The sequence below is a fragment of the Physeter macrocephalus genome, chromosome 3, assembly GCF_002837175.3.
Source record: "Physeter macrocephalus isolate SW-GA chromosome 3, ASM283717v5, whole genome shotgun sequence".
In the NCBI taxonomy this organism is placed as follows: domain Eukaryota; kingdom Metazoa; phylum Chordata; class Mammalia; order Artiodactyla; family Physeteridae; genus Physeter; species Physeter macrocephalus.
The window spans coordinates 25,438,157-25,456,006 of NC_041216.1; the positions used below are offsets into that span (position 1 = coordinate 25,438,157).

The 17,850-nt window shown below is 46.8% G+C and overlaps 1 protein-coding gene across 7 annotated transcripts in view; it reads right to left on the reverse strand.

Moving 5' to 3' along the window:
- Window positions 1-17,850, reverse strand: part of CA6 (carbonic anhydrase 6) — a 36,184-nt gene that overhangs the window by 8,249 nt on the left and 10,085 nt on the right. For 5 of the 7 annotated variants that reach the window (XM_007110300.4, XM_007110299.4, XM_007110298.4 and 2 more), the window contains 4 exons: window positions 11,559-11,699; window positions 9,861-10,040; window positions 4,093-4,241; window positions 3,130-3,222 (listed from right to left, as the gene is read on the reverse strand). In XM_007110300.4, the coding sequence (XP_007110362.2) occupies window positions 3,130-3,222; window positions 4,093-4,241; window positions 9,861-10,040; window positions 11,559-11,637 (501 nt within the window). In that variant the 5' untranslated portion in view covers window positions 11,638-11,699. Of the gene's footprint in view, window positions 1-3,129; window positions 3,223-4,092; window positions 4,242-4,866; window positions 5,171-9,860; window positions 10,041-11,558; window positions 11,700-17,850 lie in introns of those variants that run through there. The other 2 variants (XM_024125213.3, XM_024125214.3) reach the window with 2 other exon arrangements.

A 17,850-nucleotide genomic window follows, 5' to 3' on the forward strand; every position in this document is an offset into this window, starting at 1 on the left:
TAATTCTAGTAAAATATAGCAACTTTGTTCCAATATAGCTCTATTTCTTCCTCATTTTTTCTTCTGTTTTTGTCATACATTGTAAAGCTAATACTACAGGGGTATAATTATTGTTTTAACCAATCTTATTGGTTTTTTTAAAAAAAGAAATTAAAAGAAGACAAGAATATGTATATATGTATATATATGTGTATGTATGTGTGTGTGTACATATATATATATATATATATATATAGTCTTTTATATTTACCTACATATTTACCATTTCTGGCAGTCTTCAGCTCTTTCTGTGGATTTGAATTGCTGTCTGGTGTGATGTCCTTTCAGCCAGAAGGATTTCTTTTAATTTTTCTTGTAAGACAGACCTGTTAACAATTATCTCAGTTTTTGTTTAACTGGGAATGTCTTTATTTTGCCCCATTTCTGAAGATGGTTGGTTGGACATAGGAATCCTGATCGTCAGTCATTCCACCGTCTTCTGATGCCTTGCTTCTAATGAGAAGTCAGCCATTAATGCACTGTCAGTCCCCTCTAAATAATGAACCCTTTTTCTCTTGTCAGTTTTGACAGTTTGATTTTGATGTGTCTAGGTGTTTATCAGATTTGGAGTTTGCTGAGTTTCTTGGATTGGTAAATTATTGTTTTTTCATCAAATTTGGGAAAATTTGGCCATTGTTTCCTCAACATTTTTTTCTGCCACTTTCTCTCTCTGCTCTCCTTCTGGGACCCCCATTACATATATGTTGGGATGCATGATCTTGTCCCCATGAGTCTCTAAGACTCTGCTCATTTTTCTTCTAGCTTTTTCCTTTGTTCTTCAGATTCAATAATTTATTTGACCTGTCTTCAAATGCACGGATTGTTTCTTCAGCTGCCTCAAATCTGCTTTGAGCCCATGTAGTGAATTTTTCATCTTTTTATGATACTTTTCAACTCTAGACTTTCCATTTGGTGCATTTTTATAGTTTCTGTTTCTTTATTGAGATCCTTTTTGAATCATTGTCATCATATTTTCCTTTAATTCTTGGAACATAGTTTCTTTTCATGCTTTGAACATATTTATGATAGTTGTTGAAAGTACTCTCTGCCAGGGAAATCCCTGGTGGTCCAGTGGTTAGGACTCCATGCTTTCACTGCCGAGGGCCAGGGTTTGATCCCTGGTCAGGGAACTAAGATCCCACAAGCCATGTGGAGCAGCCAAAAAATAAAATAATAATAATAAAGAAAGTACTGTGGGCTTCCCTGGTGGCGCAGTGGTTGACAGTCCGCCTGCCGATGCAGGGGACGCGGGTTCGTGCCCCGGTCCAGGAAGGTCCCACGTGCCGCGGAGCGGCTGGGCCCGTGAGCCATGGCCGCTGAGCCTGTGCGTCCGGAGCCTGTGCTCCGCAACGGGAGAGGCCACAACAGTGAGAGGCCCGCGTACCGCAAAAAAAAAGAAAAAAAAAAAAAAAAAAGAAAGTACTGTCTGCTAAATCGCTCTTGGTCTACTCAGAGTCAGTTTATATTGACTGCTTTTTTTTTTCTCCTAAATATGGATCACATTTTCCTATTTCTTTGCATGCCCAACTTTTTCTTTGATAACTGGACATTTTATTTTATTTTTATTTTTTTTTAACATCTTTATTGGAGTATAACTGTTTTACAATAGTGTGTTAGTTTCCCCTTTACAACAAAGTGAATCAGTTATACATATATATATGTTCCCATATCTCTTCCCTCTTGCGTCTCCCTCCCTCCCACCCCTCTCGGTGGTCACAAAGCACAGAGGTGATCTCCCTGTGCTATGCGGCAGCTTCCCACTAACTATCTAATTTACATTTGGTAGTGCGTATATGTCCCTGCCACTCTCTCACTTCGTCACAGCTTACCCTTCCCCCTCCCCATATCCTCAAGTCCATGCATAACTGGACATTTTAGATAATACATGGCAGCAAATGTGAATTCTGATGTTTAAAAATTGTCCTGAGGGGTTTTTGTTGCTGTTCATGTGACTGTTTAGTGACTTGCCTGGACTACTTCTGCAGGATATGTCTCACAACAGTGTATAGCAGCGGATGAGCCTGCTTAGGTCTTAAGTCTTATTTTATTTTTTAGCCTGGGGCCATCTGGGGTCAACATAGTCTTGTGGCCAATGATTTTTGCAGAGGTTGCGTTCAAACCCCGTGAGCCCAAGATGTGCACCCTCTGCTGATGGATCTGTATGTGGGTTGAGAAGCACATTCAAAGATCGGCCAGTTACCAGGTCAGCCTCAGCCTTTACTTCCCATCAGGGTTTCTTGGGAAGCTTATACAGCCTTCCTGTGGCTCCTCTCCCAGTTAAATTTCTGATTGGTCTGCCACTTGCCACTCACCTCAACTAGGACTGCAATCTCAGACTATCAAACCTGCAAGTGTTCCCTGTTTCCTGTCTTTTCGGTTGTTTGCTACTTTTACCAGCAGTGCCCCCTAGGCATGGGTTTTCAACTTCTACTCCAAATCAAATTAGTCCCCTGTACCAGGCAGTGAAGCTGCTGGTTTTCCTGTCCATGCTGCCCTGATAAAACTACCTTGCTGACCAAGTTAGGGGAAGGGGATGGGAGCAGCCCCAGGCAAGATGCCCACAAGCTCCCATTGTTCTTACTCAAAATTCTAGCCATTTACCATAAATAAATGCCTCACCTTGTTATTTGTCTTTGGTCCATTTCCAGAGCACTGATACGGTTGTTTTTGACAATTTTATCCAATATAAAACTTGTTTGGGGGTGGCTGGATTCACTGACCACTTCTTGCTACCTAGACATAAATCCCACCCTCCAGACTTTCTGAGAAATGCAGAGATGTTGGCTTGGTCTAGGGGGTTACAGGCTTCCTCTTGCCCTCAGAGCAGTTTATGTCAAGTGAACCCTTCTGTGATCCCAGCTCTTTTAAGTCAGCTCGTCCAAGTCATGCAGTGTCCTGGAGGTTGGTGACACAGAAGGAACACAGTAACTGTGAGCAAGGACTGGAAAAAGGTCTTTCATTGGGTGAGTGTTTCCAAGAATTGTGAGCTCAGGAACAGATGAGGAGGGACAAGTAGGAAGACCCTTTGTCTACACTTAACACCTTGTTCTGACACCAATTTGTAACTTTGCATGTGTCGTTTCAGCCTACCTCGACGAGGGCTGCCAGCACAGCCAAACCATCCGGTGCTTTCTGAGCCTTATCGTCGCTCTTGTATTTAGAATTGTAATGAACGACGTGAATCTGTGGAAGCAAGAAAGTGTAAGTCAAGGGCAGTTCCTGTAAACCTCAAGTGCTTCAGGTTTTCAGGGAAGGAGGAAAATTTTAAAAGATGCTCCATCCCACACCTCAGCTGACACACGTAAACGCCTCTGACCGTCATCTCCCTCCCTCTGGACTACAAGATCTATCAAGACCAGAAAGTTCTCCAAGAATGCAGAGAGTATGAGTGGGGGCTTCCCTGGTGGCGCAGCGGTTGAGGGTCCGCCTGCCGATGCAGGGGGCGCGGGTTCGTGCCCCGGTCCGGGGGATCCCACATGCCGCGGAGCGGCTGGGCCCGTGAGCCGTGGCCGCTGGGCCTGCGCGTCCGGAGCCTGTGCTCCGCAACGGGAGAGGCCACAACAGCGAGAGGCCCGCATACCGCAAGAAAAGAAAAAAAAAAGAGTATGAGTGGGATTCTGGGGAGATGGCAATTCACCTTCCCCCAGGCAGACAAGCTGGCAGAGTCCAGGGGATCATATGAGGCCACTGGGTTCTCCTGAGGTTTCCCTAGAGTGGGCACGTGCCCCCTTACCCCAGGAGGCCACTGTAAACCTGTGGTCATCCTAAGCAAGAGGGGGAACCAGCAAATCTACCACATAGAAATCCAGTTGAAACTAAAGAGGGCTTGCCCCACTCTGTGGGCTGTAAACTCCTGCGTTGGGGTGACTTCTGTGAGGGCAGGGACCCTGCCCGAGCCCCCAGCACATAGCAGTGATCAGTGAATTGTTGTAAATGAATGAAAAATAAACTCAACCTCAGGGTGACTTGACTCACCACTGCACAAAGTCTTTTTGGCTGTTTTAATAAGAAAAGTGACTATGGGGTTTGAAAGAAAGAGGATCCTCAGGGTACCTCGATCACATATCTGATCCCATCAATGGTGTGCTCGGAACCGCTGCTCTCCAAGGAGGCGCCACCCCAGTGGAAGTGCATCTGCTGGGCTACGTACTGGGTGCCATCGGCAGCCGTCACGCGCATGGTGGGGGGCAGGCTGATCTGTACTGGAAGAGAAGACGAGGGGCAGGGAGTGTGCAGATGGGCGTGGATGGGTCAGGCCGACAGGTGAGGCAGCTTCCCCGGTCACCTGCCCACTCCTGGGGCAAGCTGGTACTGTAGACAGGCCTAGACTGCCATGAGCAGGGTGACCAACAGAGAGGGGCCACCTGGCACCTGGGGAAGGATGGGGACCAAGCACTGAGTAAGCTGGGCTGGACAGGCACTTGTCCCAGGGCACGCACCTTCCCACCCAGGACCAGAAGGTCAGGGGCAGGACTACCAAGTGGCAGGTCCAGCTTGTTAGCCCTAACGAAGCGGGGAGCCCTGAAAAAACAGGGCTAATGAGCGTGGAAATCAGAATTCCACTCTCCACCTCTGGCCAATTTTGGAATTTGCCCACAGGGTAGGGATAGGAAGTGGGGCCTCTTGGGACTATTTTGATTACTTTACTACCCAGCGTGAGTACTCTGCAAGGTCAAGTTGAGGTCATTATCTTCTCTATGATGTGGTTAAAATCTTCATCCCATATCGACTTCTAGAACTAGACCAACTAACAATCCATCCCGCTTCAGAGAAAGTAGCATCCCTGCGGGGCTTCAGTACTTTTATTTTATGGACAAGGAAGCCAACCTTGGTAGAAAGATCTGCAGAGTCACTCAGTTCATTGGTCAGGGCAGAGCTGGGCCAGAACTGGGCCTGGACGGGACATCACCATTCTAGGCTTCAACTTGTCTCCAGAAGACAAAAGACCACATTCTGTGGGAAGTCAGGGAACACACAGACTCTTGGCTTGGGATTGAATTTGATGTGATCATCAACCCATGCTTTCAAACGTCAGGCTCTTGCCGATGGGAAAATGGATCGCTCTTCCTGCTTCCTCCTGCCCTGTGCCCCACAGACTTTCTACAGGGAGGTTACTTTGGTGCGACAGCTGCCTTGTTCATTCCACTGGCTTAGGTCTTAGAGAAATCTCTATATTTTGGAACGACCCAGGCAAAAGGGAGACATGGAGAGTGACCCCAGAAAATGACCAAGAAAATATCTATGAGGGTCTAATTTAGGACTTGAAAAGGGACAGCCAGCATCTCTCCTGATAACAAGGTTTTTCTATTTAAAGTCATCGAAGATGGTTATAAACAAGTAAATTTTCTTAAAGAGCAAAGAGTAGGTATTTGATATCTGTCAAATGACCCCTTCTTCCCTTCCAAATTATCTAAAGCAGCAGGAAGCTGTGATGAAATTCATGACGTAATATGCCAGAAGGCAGAAATCCAGCCTCAAAGATTTTTACACGCCCTTTGGCAGAACAGGTGCTTTGTATTTAGGGCTTACACTGTAGCCGGCCTCAGAAATCACTGCTCACATGAGAAAAATGGAAGAGGTTTTCAAAGGAGATATGCAGTCATCTGTTCCCAGAGATTGGAGAGCTGAGGAGAGTTAGTACCACAGGAGCAATAACAGAGATCCAGACAAGCATGTTTCCCTTGAAACACAATTCCCTGCAGACAGAATGTCTCAATTATCAAGCTGTATCAATAGAATTGCACAGGCCAGATTGAAAAATGGCAGCAATTCTGGGCTTATCATTGTGCTTTTGAAAAGGTGAGGCCAAATATCTGTCTTCCCAAAAATCAATTGGCTGAACCTTCCAGATTCTGAAAAAAAAAATTGATTTAACTTCCAGAACTTACTCCCCTTTGTTTGAAACTAATTTAACCGAGTTCTTACCAGACCAGAGAAAAAACACATGATCTGAGCATTTTCTGTGCTCAAGAAACAACGGCAAAGCGTCAAGGTTACAAAAGACTGAGGAACTGACCGCGATTGGAGAAGACTAAGGAGATATGATGACAAAATGCAATGTGTGGTCCTGGATTAGATGCTGGACCAGGATAAGGACATTATGGGCAAGTGATGAGATTCAAATGAGGTCTAGAGTGTAGTTCATCATGTGGTATCAGTGCAGTCCAGTTATAAGATATTAAAATTAGGGGAAGTGGGAGAAGGGTATTTGGGAACTCTCTGTACTATTTCTGCAATTTTTCTAGCCTAAAACTATTTCAAAATAAAAGTTTAAAAAAACAAAGACAGAACCAGTCTTGCTCCTGCAGCTTTCAAAGATCAAAACCTGCTCAGGGGACTTCCTTGGTGGTCCAGTGGTTAAGAATCTGCCTTCCAATGCAGGGGATGTGGGTCTGATCCCTGGTCAGGGAACTAAGATCCCACATGCTGCGGAGCAACTAAGCCTGCGTGCCGCAACTACTGAGCCTGTGCGCTCAGGAGCCTGCGAGCCACAACTAGAGAGAAGCCCGGGTGCCTCAACGAAGAGCCTGCGCGCCGTAACTAAGACCTGATGCAGCCAAAAAAAAAAACAAAAAACAAAAAAACCTACTCAGAGTCCTGCATCGCTCATGGAGCCTATTTGGAGATTTATCCCTCCGTGCACAAGTCTTTTCGCCTCAAATGCATTAATCTATGTCAGGCTCTGTGCCAGGTACCAGGATAGAAGGATGAAAGAGAGATCATCCCTCCTTTCGATGAGCCCCATAAATGGAGTGGCTGATGGTACCTATTAAGAGAGCAGTGTTGCCCTCCCCCTTGAACACTACAGGCCCAGTACTTCCAGCCTTTAAGCTTTTCTGGAGCCTATGCATATGTGTTTCGGGGAATTTTTTTTAAAAAATCAATCAATCAGTACTGGTCCACCAACTGTCCCTTGTTTACAACAAAATAGAGAAATTGAAAATAAGCTTTAGGGCTTCCCTGGTGACACAGTGGTTAAGAATCCCTGCAGGGGACATGGGTTCGAGCCCTGGTCCAGGAAGATCCCACATGCCACAGAGCGACTAAGCCAGTGCACCACAACTACTGAGCCTGCGCTCTAGAACCTGTGAGCCACAACTACTGAAGCCCGCACGCCTAGAGCCTGTGCTCCGCAACAAGAGAAGCCACCGCGATGAGAAGACTACGCACCGCAAAGAAGAGTAACCCCCACTCACCTCAACTAGAGAAAGCCCGCGCAGCAACAAAGACCCAATGAAGCCAAAATAAATTAATTAAAAAAAAAGTAGAACTTGAAATTAAAAGCACAGTACCATTTACATTAGCACCTCCCCCCAAAATTAAATAATTAGGTATAAATCTAACACATTACATATAAGATCTATATGAGGAAAACTGAAAAACTCTGATGAAAGAAATCACAGAATAACTACATAAACGGAGAGATATTCCATATTCCTGGATAGGAAGACTCACTATTGCCAAGATGTCTGTTCTTCTCAACTTGACCTAGAGATTCAATGTGATCCCAATCAAAATCCCAGCGGGTTATTTTATGGATATCAACAAACTGACTCTAAAGTTTACATGGAGAAGCAAAAGAGTCAAAATAGCTGAGACAGTGTTTACGGAGGGTAACAAAGATGGAGGACTGATGCTACCCAACCTCAAGACTTACCGTAAAGCTACAGTAGGGACTTCCCTCGCCGTCCAGTGATTAGGACTCCGCGCTTCCACTGCAGGGGGCACGGGTTCCATCGGGAACTAAGATCCCTCAAGCCACATGGTGTGACCAAAACAAACAAGCTACAGTAATCAAGGCAGTGTGGTCTTGGTGGGAGAATACACAGATAGATCAGTGGAACAGAATAGAAAGCCCAGAAAGAGACCCCCATAAATATATTCAACTGATGTTTGACAAAAGAGCAAAGATTATCAATGGAGCAAAGAGAGTCTCTTCAACAAATGGTGCTGGAACAACTGGACATCCAAGAAAATGAACCTAGGGCAGACCTTACACCCTTCACCAAAATTAACTCAAAGTGGATCACAGACCTAAATGTAAAGTGCCAAAGTATAAAATTCCTCGAAGATAACATAGGAGAAAACCTAGACGACTTTGGGTACAGTGATGTCTTTTTAGTACAACACCAAATACACCATCCATGAAAGAAAGAATTGATAAGCTGGACTTAATTAAAATTTAAAACTTCTGTTCTGCACAAAAGAATATCAAAAGAATTAGAAAACAAGCCACAGACTGGGAGAAAATATTTGTATAAGACACATCTGATAAAGAACTGCTCTCCAAAATATACAATGAATCCTTAAAATTCAACAATAAGAAAACAAATAACCCAGACACCATAACGGACACCTCTCCAAAGAAGATATACAGATGGCAAATAGGAAAAGATGCTCCACAGCATAGTTCATCAGGGAAATACAAATTAAACCAACAATGAGGTGCTACCACACACCTAATAGCATGGCCAAGATCCAGAGCACTGACAGCACCAAATGCTGGCAAGGTTGTGGAGGAACAGGAACTCTCATTCATTGCTGGTGGGAATGCAAAATGGTGCAGCCACTTTGGAAGCGAGTTGGGCAGTTTCTTACAAAACTAAACGTACTCTTACCATATGATCCAGCAATCACACCCCTTGGTATTTACCCAAATGAGCAGAAAACTTATGTCCACACCAAAATCTACACACTGGTGTTCATTGATGCTTATAGCAGCTTTATTCATAATTGCTGAACCTTGGAAGCAGCCACAATGTCCTTCAGTAAGTGAATGTATAAATGAACTGCGGTGCATCCAGACAATGGAATATTATCCAGTGCTAAAAAGAAATGAGCTACCAAGTCATGAAAAGACACAGAGGAACCATAAATGCATATTACTGAGTGAAAGAAGCCAATCTGAAAAGGCCATACACTTCTGCCAACCTGCTGGTAGCTTCAGAGAGTAACTTCGGAAACAGAAACTTGATATGGATGATAAAATGAGGCTTTCACGAACTATGTGTGGAGTTCAGTAATCCAAATCACAGCTATCTGAGGGCTACTACCTTCACCAGCCCCATCAAAGGCAATTGGTTTTATTTTCTTAATAGTGCAAAAAGGAAATCTGAGTCCTATGACCCCCACCGCATACACCTATGCAAATGGACAGTAAACTGTCCCAGCCCAGGTGGGAGTGGAGAGGGAAGTTTGCAAGGAGGACATGAGCGAGGAATCAGACATCCGGGGCCTGGATCCAGCTCGGCCCCCAGAGACTGCATGACCATAAGTCCCTCGGCCTCCCAAAGCCTCTGGTTTCAGCTTAAAAAATAACCCCCTCTGGGCTTGTCATGAGGCTCAGAGGAGACGAGCCCACTTGAAAAATATCAGAAGGATGTCTGCAAACGTTAAGCAGGATTTTATGGTTGTCCAGTCTAGGCTTCGGAAATGGAGGCCCCCAAAACCAGCTTTTCCTGCCTCACCTTCACACATAGAAAATATGGCAGATCAGACCTGGGCACAGATCAACAGAACAGACAGTGGGTCATGTGGCTTCTTGGTGCTGCCTCTCTGTCCACTGAATTTCCTGCTGGTTGGGTCAGAGTGAGCTCAGAGAGAGGCCAGTGCAGGATGAAGGGGTCAGCGGGGAACCGATTCTACTGATGGCTGCTTCCCAACCAGGGACGAAGTGCCAGGACGCGACACCGCTCTACCCCGAGTCTGAGGCCTGCAGCCCCCAGGCCACGCTCTGGATCTCTGCGCATACAGCTCCTGGGAGCCCTGCCTGCCTCCCCCCCGATGTCCGCCCGGGGACGGGAGCCTGTCCCCACCCTTACCTGTGTGGCCATCGTTGACCATAGGGAACGCCCCGTGCTGGACCTCGTAGCCTGACAGGTTCAGAGCCCTCAGGGAAGGGTTGTACCACACTTCCTTCCTCTGCAGGTCGACGGGCGACTGTCTCTTCCCCCCGCAGTCGGGGTACTCCTTCGGCCAGTGTGCCTCATCCAGCAGCCCCTCTGACACAGGAGAGAGTCCAGGGGGTCAGAGTGCAAGGGGCGCCCTGCGGGCACCTCACGCAGGGCCAGAGCCTGCAGCTCACAGCTGGGCCTGCCCAACAGGAGGCCTGCAGAGGCCACAGTCAAGACCAGAGGCCTGTCTTCTAGAAAGCAGGGCCAGGCCTCCAGAAGGAGGCGGGAGGGGCATCTAAATCAGCACCACGGACCCTGGTGTCTGGCGGGCTTTGGGGCTGGTTCGTAACTTTCCTGTTGTACCCACTGGCCCTGAGAACATGCCTTCGTGTTCTGAAAGCAATGGATGTCTTTAATACATAGCTTTGGTTTTTCCTTTGCATGACTGTCGGCTGATAAATGTACTCGAGGGCTACCTGGGCTTGGCATCCCTGTGTTACTTTCAGGGCCTTTTCCTCACTTCCTCTGAATGGCAGTTTCTCTTTTCCAGCCCCCAACAATACCACGGCCCGCGCCACGCCCTACGCCCTATGGCAGGACCTCCCCACCTCCTTGCTTGACCCCTCCCCTTTAACTGGTCTCCAGTATGGTGAAGACCACCTGGGTGCCTACACTTATGGATTCAGGACAAGAAAGGAAGCATCGGGTTCAAGGATGACCTAGAATGATTAGTTGAAAAAATATCAAAATAAGGAAATTTATCTTTTTTAAGGTAGTTACTAATCACAGAAGAGAGGAGAGAGGGTGAGAAAAGCAAGTCATTATAATGGGTGACTCGGCCTCCAAACAACTGTGGGTCCTGGTCTCATCCATTTGCAATAGGGAATCCAGTTCTCTTTCCCCCTTAGGGGACAGCGTCATCCATAGCTTGTTTTGAGGAAGGTGTTTGTACTTAGGCCTCTCACAGCTTCTCGGTTCAACACAGAAGGGGTGTTTAGTGTCTGAACCCCACTGTCTTCCTCTCTTTGGTCCACACGTGGGCTGGGACCTGTGCTAAACGCCAGGGTTTTCCACTTCACGTCCTATAAGTGGGGTTCTGGATGTGAGACTGGGGTCTCAGCAGGGCCACGGCGACCAAGAGAGGCCAGCCTGGAGGCCACGCGATGGTCACTGGGTTCTCGGCACGTCGAGACGCTCTGGATAAACCGTGTGTCATGAAATTTCCTGGAAGGAAGCTCTTGCAAACCCCACACACCCTGGGTGGGGCTGCAGGGAGCTCCCTGCAACTGCTTGATTTTCTGTCTACACAGACCAAGGGAGCAAATGGCTTTGCCCTCGGAAGCACTAAGTGGGCTCTCAAGCCAGCTTCCGGGGCAGAAAAGCAGAAACCCTGAGGGTGACTCAGGGGTCCGGGAATGGGGAGAGTTCTGCCCTCCTCTCCTTAGCCGAGGTCTAAGGTCAGAACGCTCTTGCCCCAGCCCGAGACCTTGAGACCCCAGCAAGCACCGTACACAACCATCATGCATGGTCGCCCCGCAAGGCCAGGCTTTGTCCTCAAGAAGGGGGCGCCCCCTTCCTTGATGTGATGGCAGAAAGGGGGCGTGCAGCCCTTGGGGTGGGCCTTACCTGAGTAGGTCCACTCAGCCCCGTGCTGGGCCCGGGCTCCCAGCAGGAGCAGGGACAGCAGGGTGACCAGAGCCGTCATGACGCTGTGGGTCTGGAATCAGGGCCGATTCTGGGGAAGCTCTTCTTTTAAAAGCTCAGAAACTGTAAATAACAATTTACCAAGCCTGGTCAGCTGATCCACCCTTCGCTGCGCCCACTGAAAAGCAGCGCGGCCTTCTCACCGGCTTCACTCAGCCAGGGGCCGTGCACCTGTCTCATCACCTCTGGCGTCAGCCGTGACGTGTCCACTTAGCCCAAGGGTTTGGTTGTTCACGGTCTGATTTATGAAAACTCACTCACAGGGTCCCCCAGTGCAGCCTCTGTGGACAAGCGACTACCGGCCAGGGAAGGGCCCAAGGCAGAGAGGAGCAAGATGGAGAGGCTTTCCCAGAGCAAAGGCATTTCCTGTGCCCTTGCTCCTGGCAAGGGGGGCCCCGGGAGCTGGTGAGGGGCATCGTGGGTGCCTGCAAACGCCAGCCGGATGCCGAGGGGTATTTCCTGCCTGTCTCAGCAATCGACACCTGCCACTCCTGCAGACTCAGGGCTGCCCTCAGCCAGGCGGCGAGAGAGGTGGCCTGGGTCCCACGCATTGGGCATAAAGTGGAGAATCCAGCTGGCAGCAGTCCTGTCCTCATCCTAACTCTTAACTCACTGGTGGACCCCTAGCCCCAGCTCACAAGTCACATCCCAACACGTGTCCTGGGCTGTCCGAGCCGCTGTAGGCGTCCGAGTTTCTCTGTGGGATGGATTTGTTCTGACAGCCGCGGTGCGCGTGGTCACACCCAAACCCACCCAGCACAGTCGGATCAGTGGGTTGCCTAATCCTCCTGCGTTCACTCAGGTAAACAGTCCTTGAAATTAGCTGAGGGAGGAACTTTTGAGTTTATACCGGCTGACAGGCCAGCTCTTCCCATGCCCTTCAGAGAGGGCACAGGTGAAGGGCAGCAGCGTTCCTGGCCAGAAACAAAGGACCATCTTGTTCTGCAGAACAGAGCTAACGCCCTCCGCAGCCTCTTTTATCTCATGGCCCACTTTTTGCTGGAGTCTGAGGGATGATGGAATGGCAATACGGTAGCACGAATTAATGGCAAGACAGTAGCACGAATTAACCACGGGAAAGAGCAAGGATTCTGCAGCCAGAACCACAGGGCTCGGATCCCTGCTCTACCACTTACTAGCTGTGTGACCTTGGGCAAGTTACTCAACTGCTCTGGGCCTCCGTTTCCCCAGTTTAATAGGATTTGGTGATAGTACCTCCTCCTGAGGACTCGATAACAAATCTGTGTGTAAGTAGCACCTGGTGTAGCACCTGGTGTGTATCATTTCCTTTCTCATTTTACGGAGAAAGGAAATGACATCATTGTCACCCAGCCTGTTTGTAAGGGAACCAGAGGTGAGAATGAAGGACTCGATCTCCAACTCATGGAACTGCTTCCCATGATTTCGGAAATAGGAAACCCACTCTCCAGTCTTTGCTAAGAAAGTCAGATCCCTGCCTGCTGGGCCCCGGTCTGGCTGAAAGGGCCACCTGTGAGACGCCACCTCTGCTGAGGACAGCAAGATGGGCATCAACCTTTAGGACCTTTTAGATGCGCCAGGGAGCCCTGACATCCAGCTCAGAAAACAGAAACTGAGACATCTGAATTTTTTTTCTTGAGAATCACACAAAGAATTAGGGAACTGCAGAGGGAACCAGAAGGATCACGATGTGGGGAAGCCAGGGAGGCTTGCTGGGGTGAGAAGGAGCTCTGAGTGAGGCCGAGCCGTGAGGCAGGGGAAACTGCAGAGAGAGGGAGGCAAGAAGGGGCCGTGGGGAGTGAGAGGAGACGGGAACAGATGCTCGGAGAAAGGAGGGCTCCTGGACCCACACAGCCACTTCCAATGGTTCCTGGGCTCTCACGGGAAGTGTGGTCCTGAGGTCAATGCTTTGGGATGCCCGGGAGAACCCTGGCGCTTTTATTGCCCCACAGAATCCTCGCAGTGAGTGCAGGGTTACTTTTGTGCATCTGTAATTTTAGCAACCCTCCCACGGAGCCCTACTGCAACACCTGCCTCCACCAGACCTGCAGTTTTGCCCTGGTTTCTCCGTATCTTTGGCTCAGGAAGGGCCAGGGCTGGCTGGTAATCTATGCAGCTAATGCTGAGAATTAGTGGTTAGAGTGAGTAGTTAAGTTAATAAAGCAGTCAGACTAGTCAAGACCTATCTGCTAAGGAGGCAGAAGCTGAATGCAATGAAACTTTTTTTGGTAATATGTATCTATTTTTTTAGCTGCACCACGAGGCACGCGGGATCTTAGTTCCCCGAGCAGGAATGAACCTGCGCCCCCTGCGGTGGAAGCGTGGAGTCTTAACCACTGGACCGCCAGGGAAGTCCCAGTTAAACTTTTCTTAATGACTGAGACCCACTAATATAAATATCAGTTGTTATCCTGCATTGTAATATATTGACGCCCGCTGGGCCTATAATTATGGATTCTCCTCCCTATGTGAAACAACCCTAACTGTTATACTTTGGGATTTCTTATTTTAGATATTGAGGGGGGGATTCAATTGCTCAAATATTAAAGCAATGTACACCTATGCTCATGGGTGAGAGCCAAATTATTAACATGCATAAGGCCAGGGCAGGACCAATCAGAACAGAAATGAGACTCCGTGTTAAGGCAGGGTCCGGAAGCCCCTGCTCTGCCAGGAGTTAACCCTTTAGTTGATGGATTATAAAGAGATTGGGAGATCCTGGGGAAAGGCTGGGCAGCTGGGGCCCTGGAGGTACCAGGCTGTGTATGTTCACTTTTTAATAGTTAGTATTGCAACATAGGCTGCCAGCTGTTGCCCCTTATTTGTCCGTTTGCCTGCCCTCCTCTCCTGACTTCTTACTTGCTGTTTTTGACCTATTTGGCCAGCGATCAGATGACTGCACTTCTTAGAATTATATGCACAGGAAGAACGGATGGAGCTGAACTGAGAGCCCAGAGGCTGTTCTAAAAACCAAAGAACGCAAACACTGAAATATTCGTTTTGACTACTCACGAAATTTTTATTTCCTTTCTGACTTTTGGTTATACCCATAGAAGTGAAGCATTACTGAATTGTCAAGTTAAATAACCTACCTGCAGAATATTCAAACATATCCAGCCCCAATTCAGTGGGGCCCACGTTTTCTCTCACCAGCCTCTTAGTGGATGAATTCCCCAATCTTATAGGGTACTTCCAGTCTCATCTGTCCTCCTAGAACTCAGCACCTACCACTCAGTCTACCAGCAGGCATTTTCCTCCATTATATCTATCCTTCTTCCTTACTGGGTACCAGTAACCCACATCAGAAAACATCCAGACCAAAACCCCGGCGGCAATTCTCCATTATTAATACAGGGATAAGCAAAATAGGATCCAAATACCTAAAAATATTTACAGCTCAGCCTGCCATCCACATTCTGTGCCCCTTGTCTGTGCAAACTCACCGTAGGACCTGCTTTTGGAGTTGGAAGTCCCATTTGCCTCTCCTGCTGGGCTGTCCCTTTGGCTCCTTGGAAGACTCTTGGGCCAAGTCTTGCTTCAATCCCTTTTACGTACTCCTCCCCTAGTTTATTTCTGTAGGACAGGTTTGTATGCCTTCACCTCCACCCTTAACTGTTCAATATGCAATTCCAAATCTATACTGAGTCCTAATTCTCCCCTTACCCCCAAGGGACTGGTTACACAAGTAGAAGACTATAACAAATTGCCACAAACTCAGTGCTTAAAACAAGACAGTGTTATTCTCTTATAGATTTAGAGGTCAGAAATCCAAAATCAGTTTCAGCTGGGCTGAAGTCCAGAATCGGCAGGGCTGGTTCCTTCTGGAGGCTCCAAGGGAGAATCCATCCCTCGTTCTTTGCAGCTCCTGAGGCCACCTGCACTCCTTGGCTCACGACCCCTTCCTTGAATCACAACAATCTCTTGCTTCATTCATCACATCTCCTACTTCTTCCTTTGATCTTCTTGCCTCCCTCTTATAAGGATCCTTGTGATCACATCTAGGGATCACCCAGGTAATCCAGGATCACCTCCCCCATCTCAGAATCCTTAACTTAATCACACCTGCAAGTCTCTTCTGTAGCATTCACAGGTTCTGGGAATTAGGATGTGGACGTCTTTGCGGGGCCATTATTCAGACTACCACAGGGTTCAGGGGGCTACCAAGCTAAACTAAACCACAAGTAGCTGAAAATGAGATTTAGACTTTAAAGGACAGAGGAACAAATCCACAATGTCACGAAATACACCAGGAAAGGAGTGGCTGTGGGAGAACAAGATGGACAACAGCTGATCTGTTGGGAGAACACACAATTGCCAGGCACTTTGCTGAGCTCTCAATGGCCATAATGGTATGGCCAGAGTCAGTTGGTTGGACTGGAACAGCAACCCAGTAGCCTGAAAAAGTGTCAATAGCACGGAGGAGAAGGGGTCAAAGACCCAATGTAGCCAATCTGCCAGGTGTGGGTGGGACCAACACCTTCTGAATGTGTCGTGGGAGAAGGAAAGGTCAGCCTTTGGCCTGAATCATGCATGGGGTGCCTCTGCATCAGATACAGAATCCTTTGCTCTGTGCCCACACAACCCTCTAGAGGACAGAACAGTACACTGAAATTTAAAATCTTCAGCAAAGGTTATCCCAATACTTCAAATGTGGGACAAATTACTTTTTTTTTTTAAATCTCTCTAATAGCATCAGAGATCATCAAGGCAGAGTTATATAAATGGGATAATATATCACCAGAGGTTGGGTTTGTCCCAGGAATGCAAGGTTGGTTTAACATTTGAAAATTAACATAACAAAAATAAAGGAGAAAAAGATACCAAAAGCATTTCAACCTATGGAGAAAAATCAATTGATAAAATTCATCATCCAGAAGAGAAAATCAAAATCCACTTATAATTTTTTAAAAAAACTGAGGGAAAAGGGTGGATTTCCTCAATCTAAATTGTAGATAAAGCATATCCGCACAAAAAAATTCTACAGCAAACATTATACTTAGTGGAGAAATAGTGGATTTTTCCCATGAGTTTGGGAAAGAGAACTAGGATGCTTGCTACCACAACTTATATCAAATTTTTCCTGAAAGTCCAGGCAAATACAATAAAGGGGAAAAGTTTTAGGTGTTAGAAAGGAAGAAGTAAAACAGTCTTATTTAGATGACATAATTGGGTAGGTAGAAAATCCAAAAAGATCAACAGGTATATTATTACAATTAATGAGCAAGTATATAAAGCTATTATACACCAAGTCAATATACTAAATGCAATTGTATTTCTATATAACAGCAACAGAAAATTAGGAAATAAAACTTAGTTGAAAAAGTGATTCCACTACAGGAACCGTCTGCATCACCTTTGTAAATTTTTTGTAAAACTAAAACTATTCTAAAATATGAAGTCTATTTTTTTAAGTATATCATTTACAATGGCATCAGACAATATCAAATGCCCTTGGATAATTCTGATAAAAGATTATTGAGGGAAATTAAAAACCTTAAGAAATAAAAGAATAGGCAAGAATTTCTTAAACAAGATATAAAGAAAAAGATTGTTTGAACGACATTAATATTAGAAACTTTAGTTCATCAAAACACCATACCCAGGCTTCCCTGGTGGCACAGTGTTTAAGGATCTTCCTGTCAATGCAGGGGACACGGGTTCAAGCCCTGGTCCAGGAAGATCCCACATGCCGCAGAGCAACTAAGCCCGTGCACCACAACTGCTGAGCCTGTGCTCTACAGCCTGCAAGCCACAACTTCTGAAGCCCACGCGTCTAGAGTCCATGCTCCGCAACAAGAGAAGCCCGCTCACCACAACGAAGAGTAGCCCCTACTCGTGGCAACTAGAGAAAGCCTACGTGCAGCAACGAGGACCCAACGCAGCCAAAAATAAATAAATAAAATAAATTCAAAAAAAAAACAAACCACCATACCCAGTGAAAAATTAAGCCCTATAGTGGGAGAAGATATTTTCAATACATGTAACCAACATTCATGTCCAGATTGTATAAAGAGCTCTTACAAATCGGTGGGAAAAAACATGCAACAGCTCATAGACAAATAGGCCAAGACTTGAGTCACTTTAAAAGAGGGATTTTCAAATGGAAATAAAAACAAAAATAAACAAATGGGACCTAATGAAGCTTAAAAGCTTTTGCACAGCAAAGGAAACCATAAACAAGACAAAAAGACAACCCTCAGAATGGGAGAAAATATTTGCAAATGAAGCAACTGAC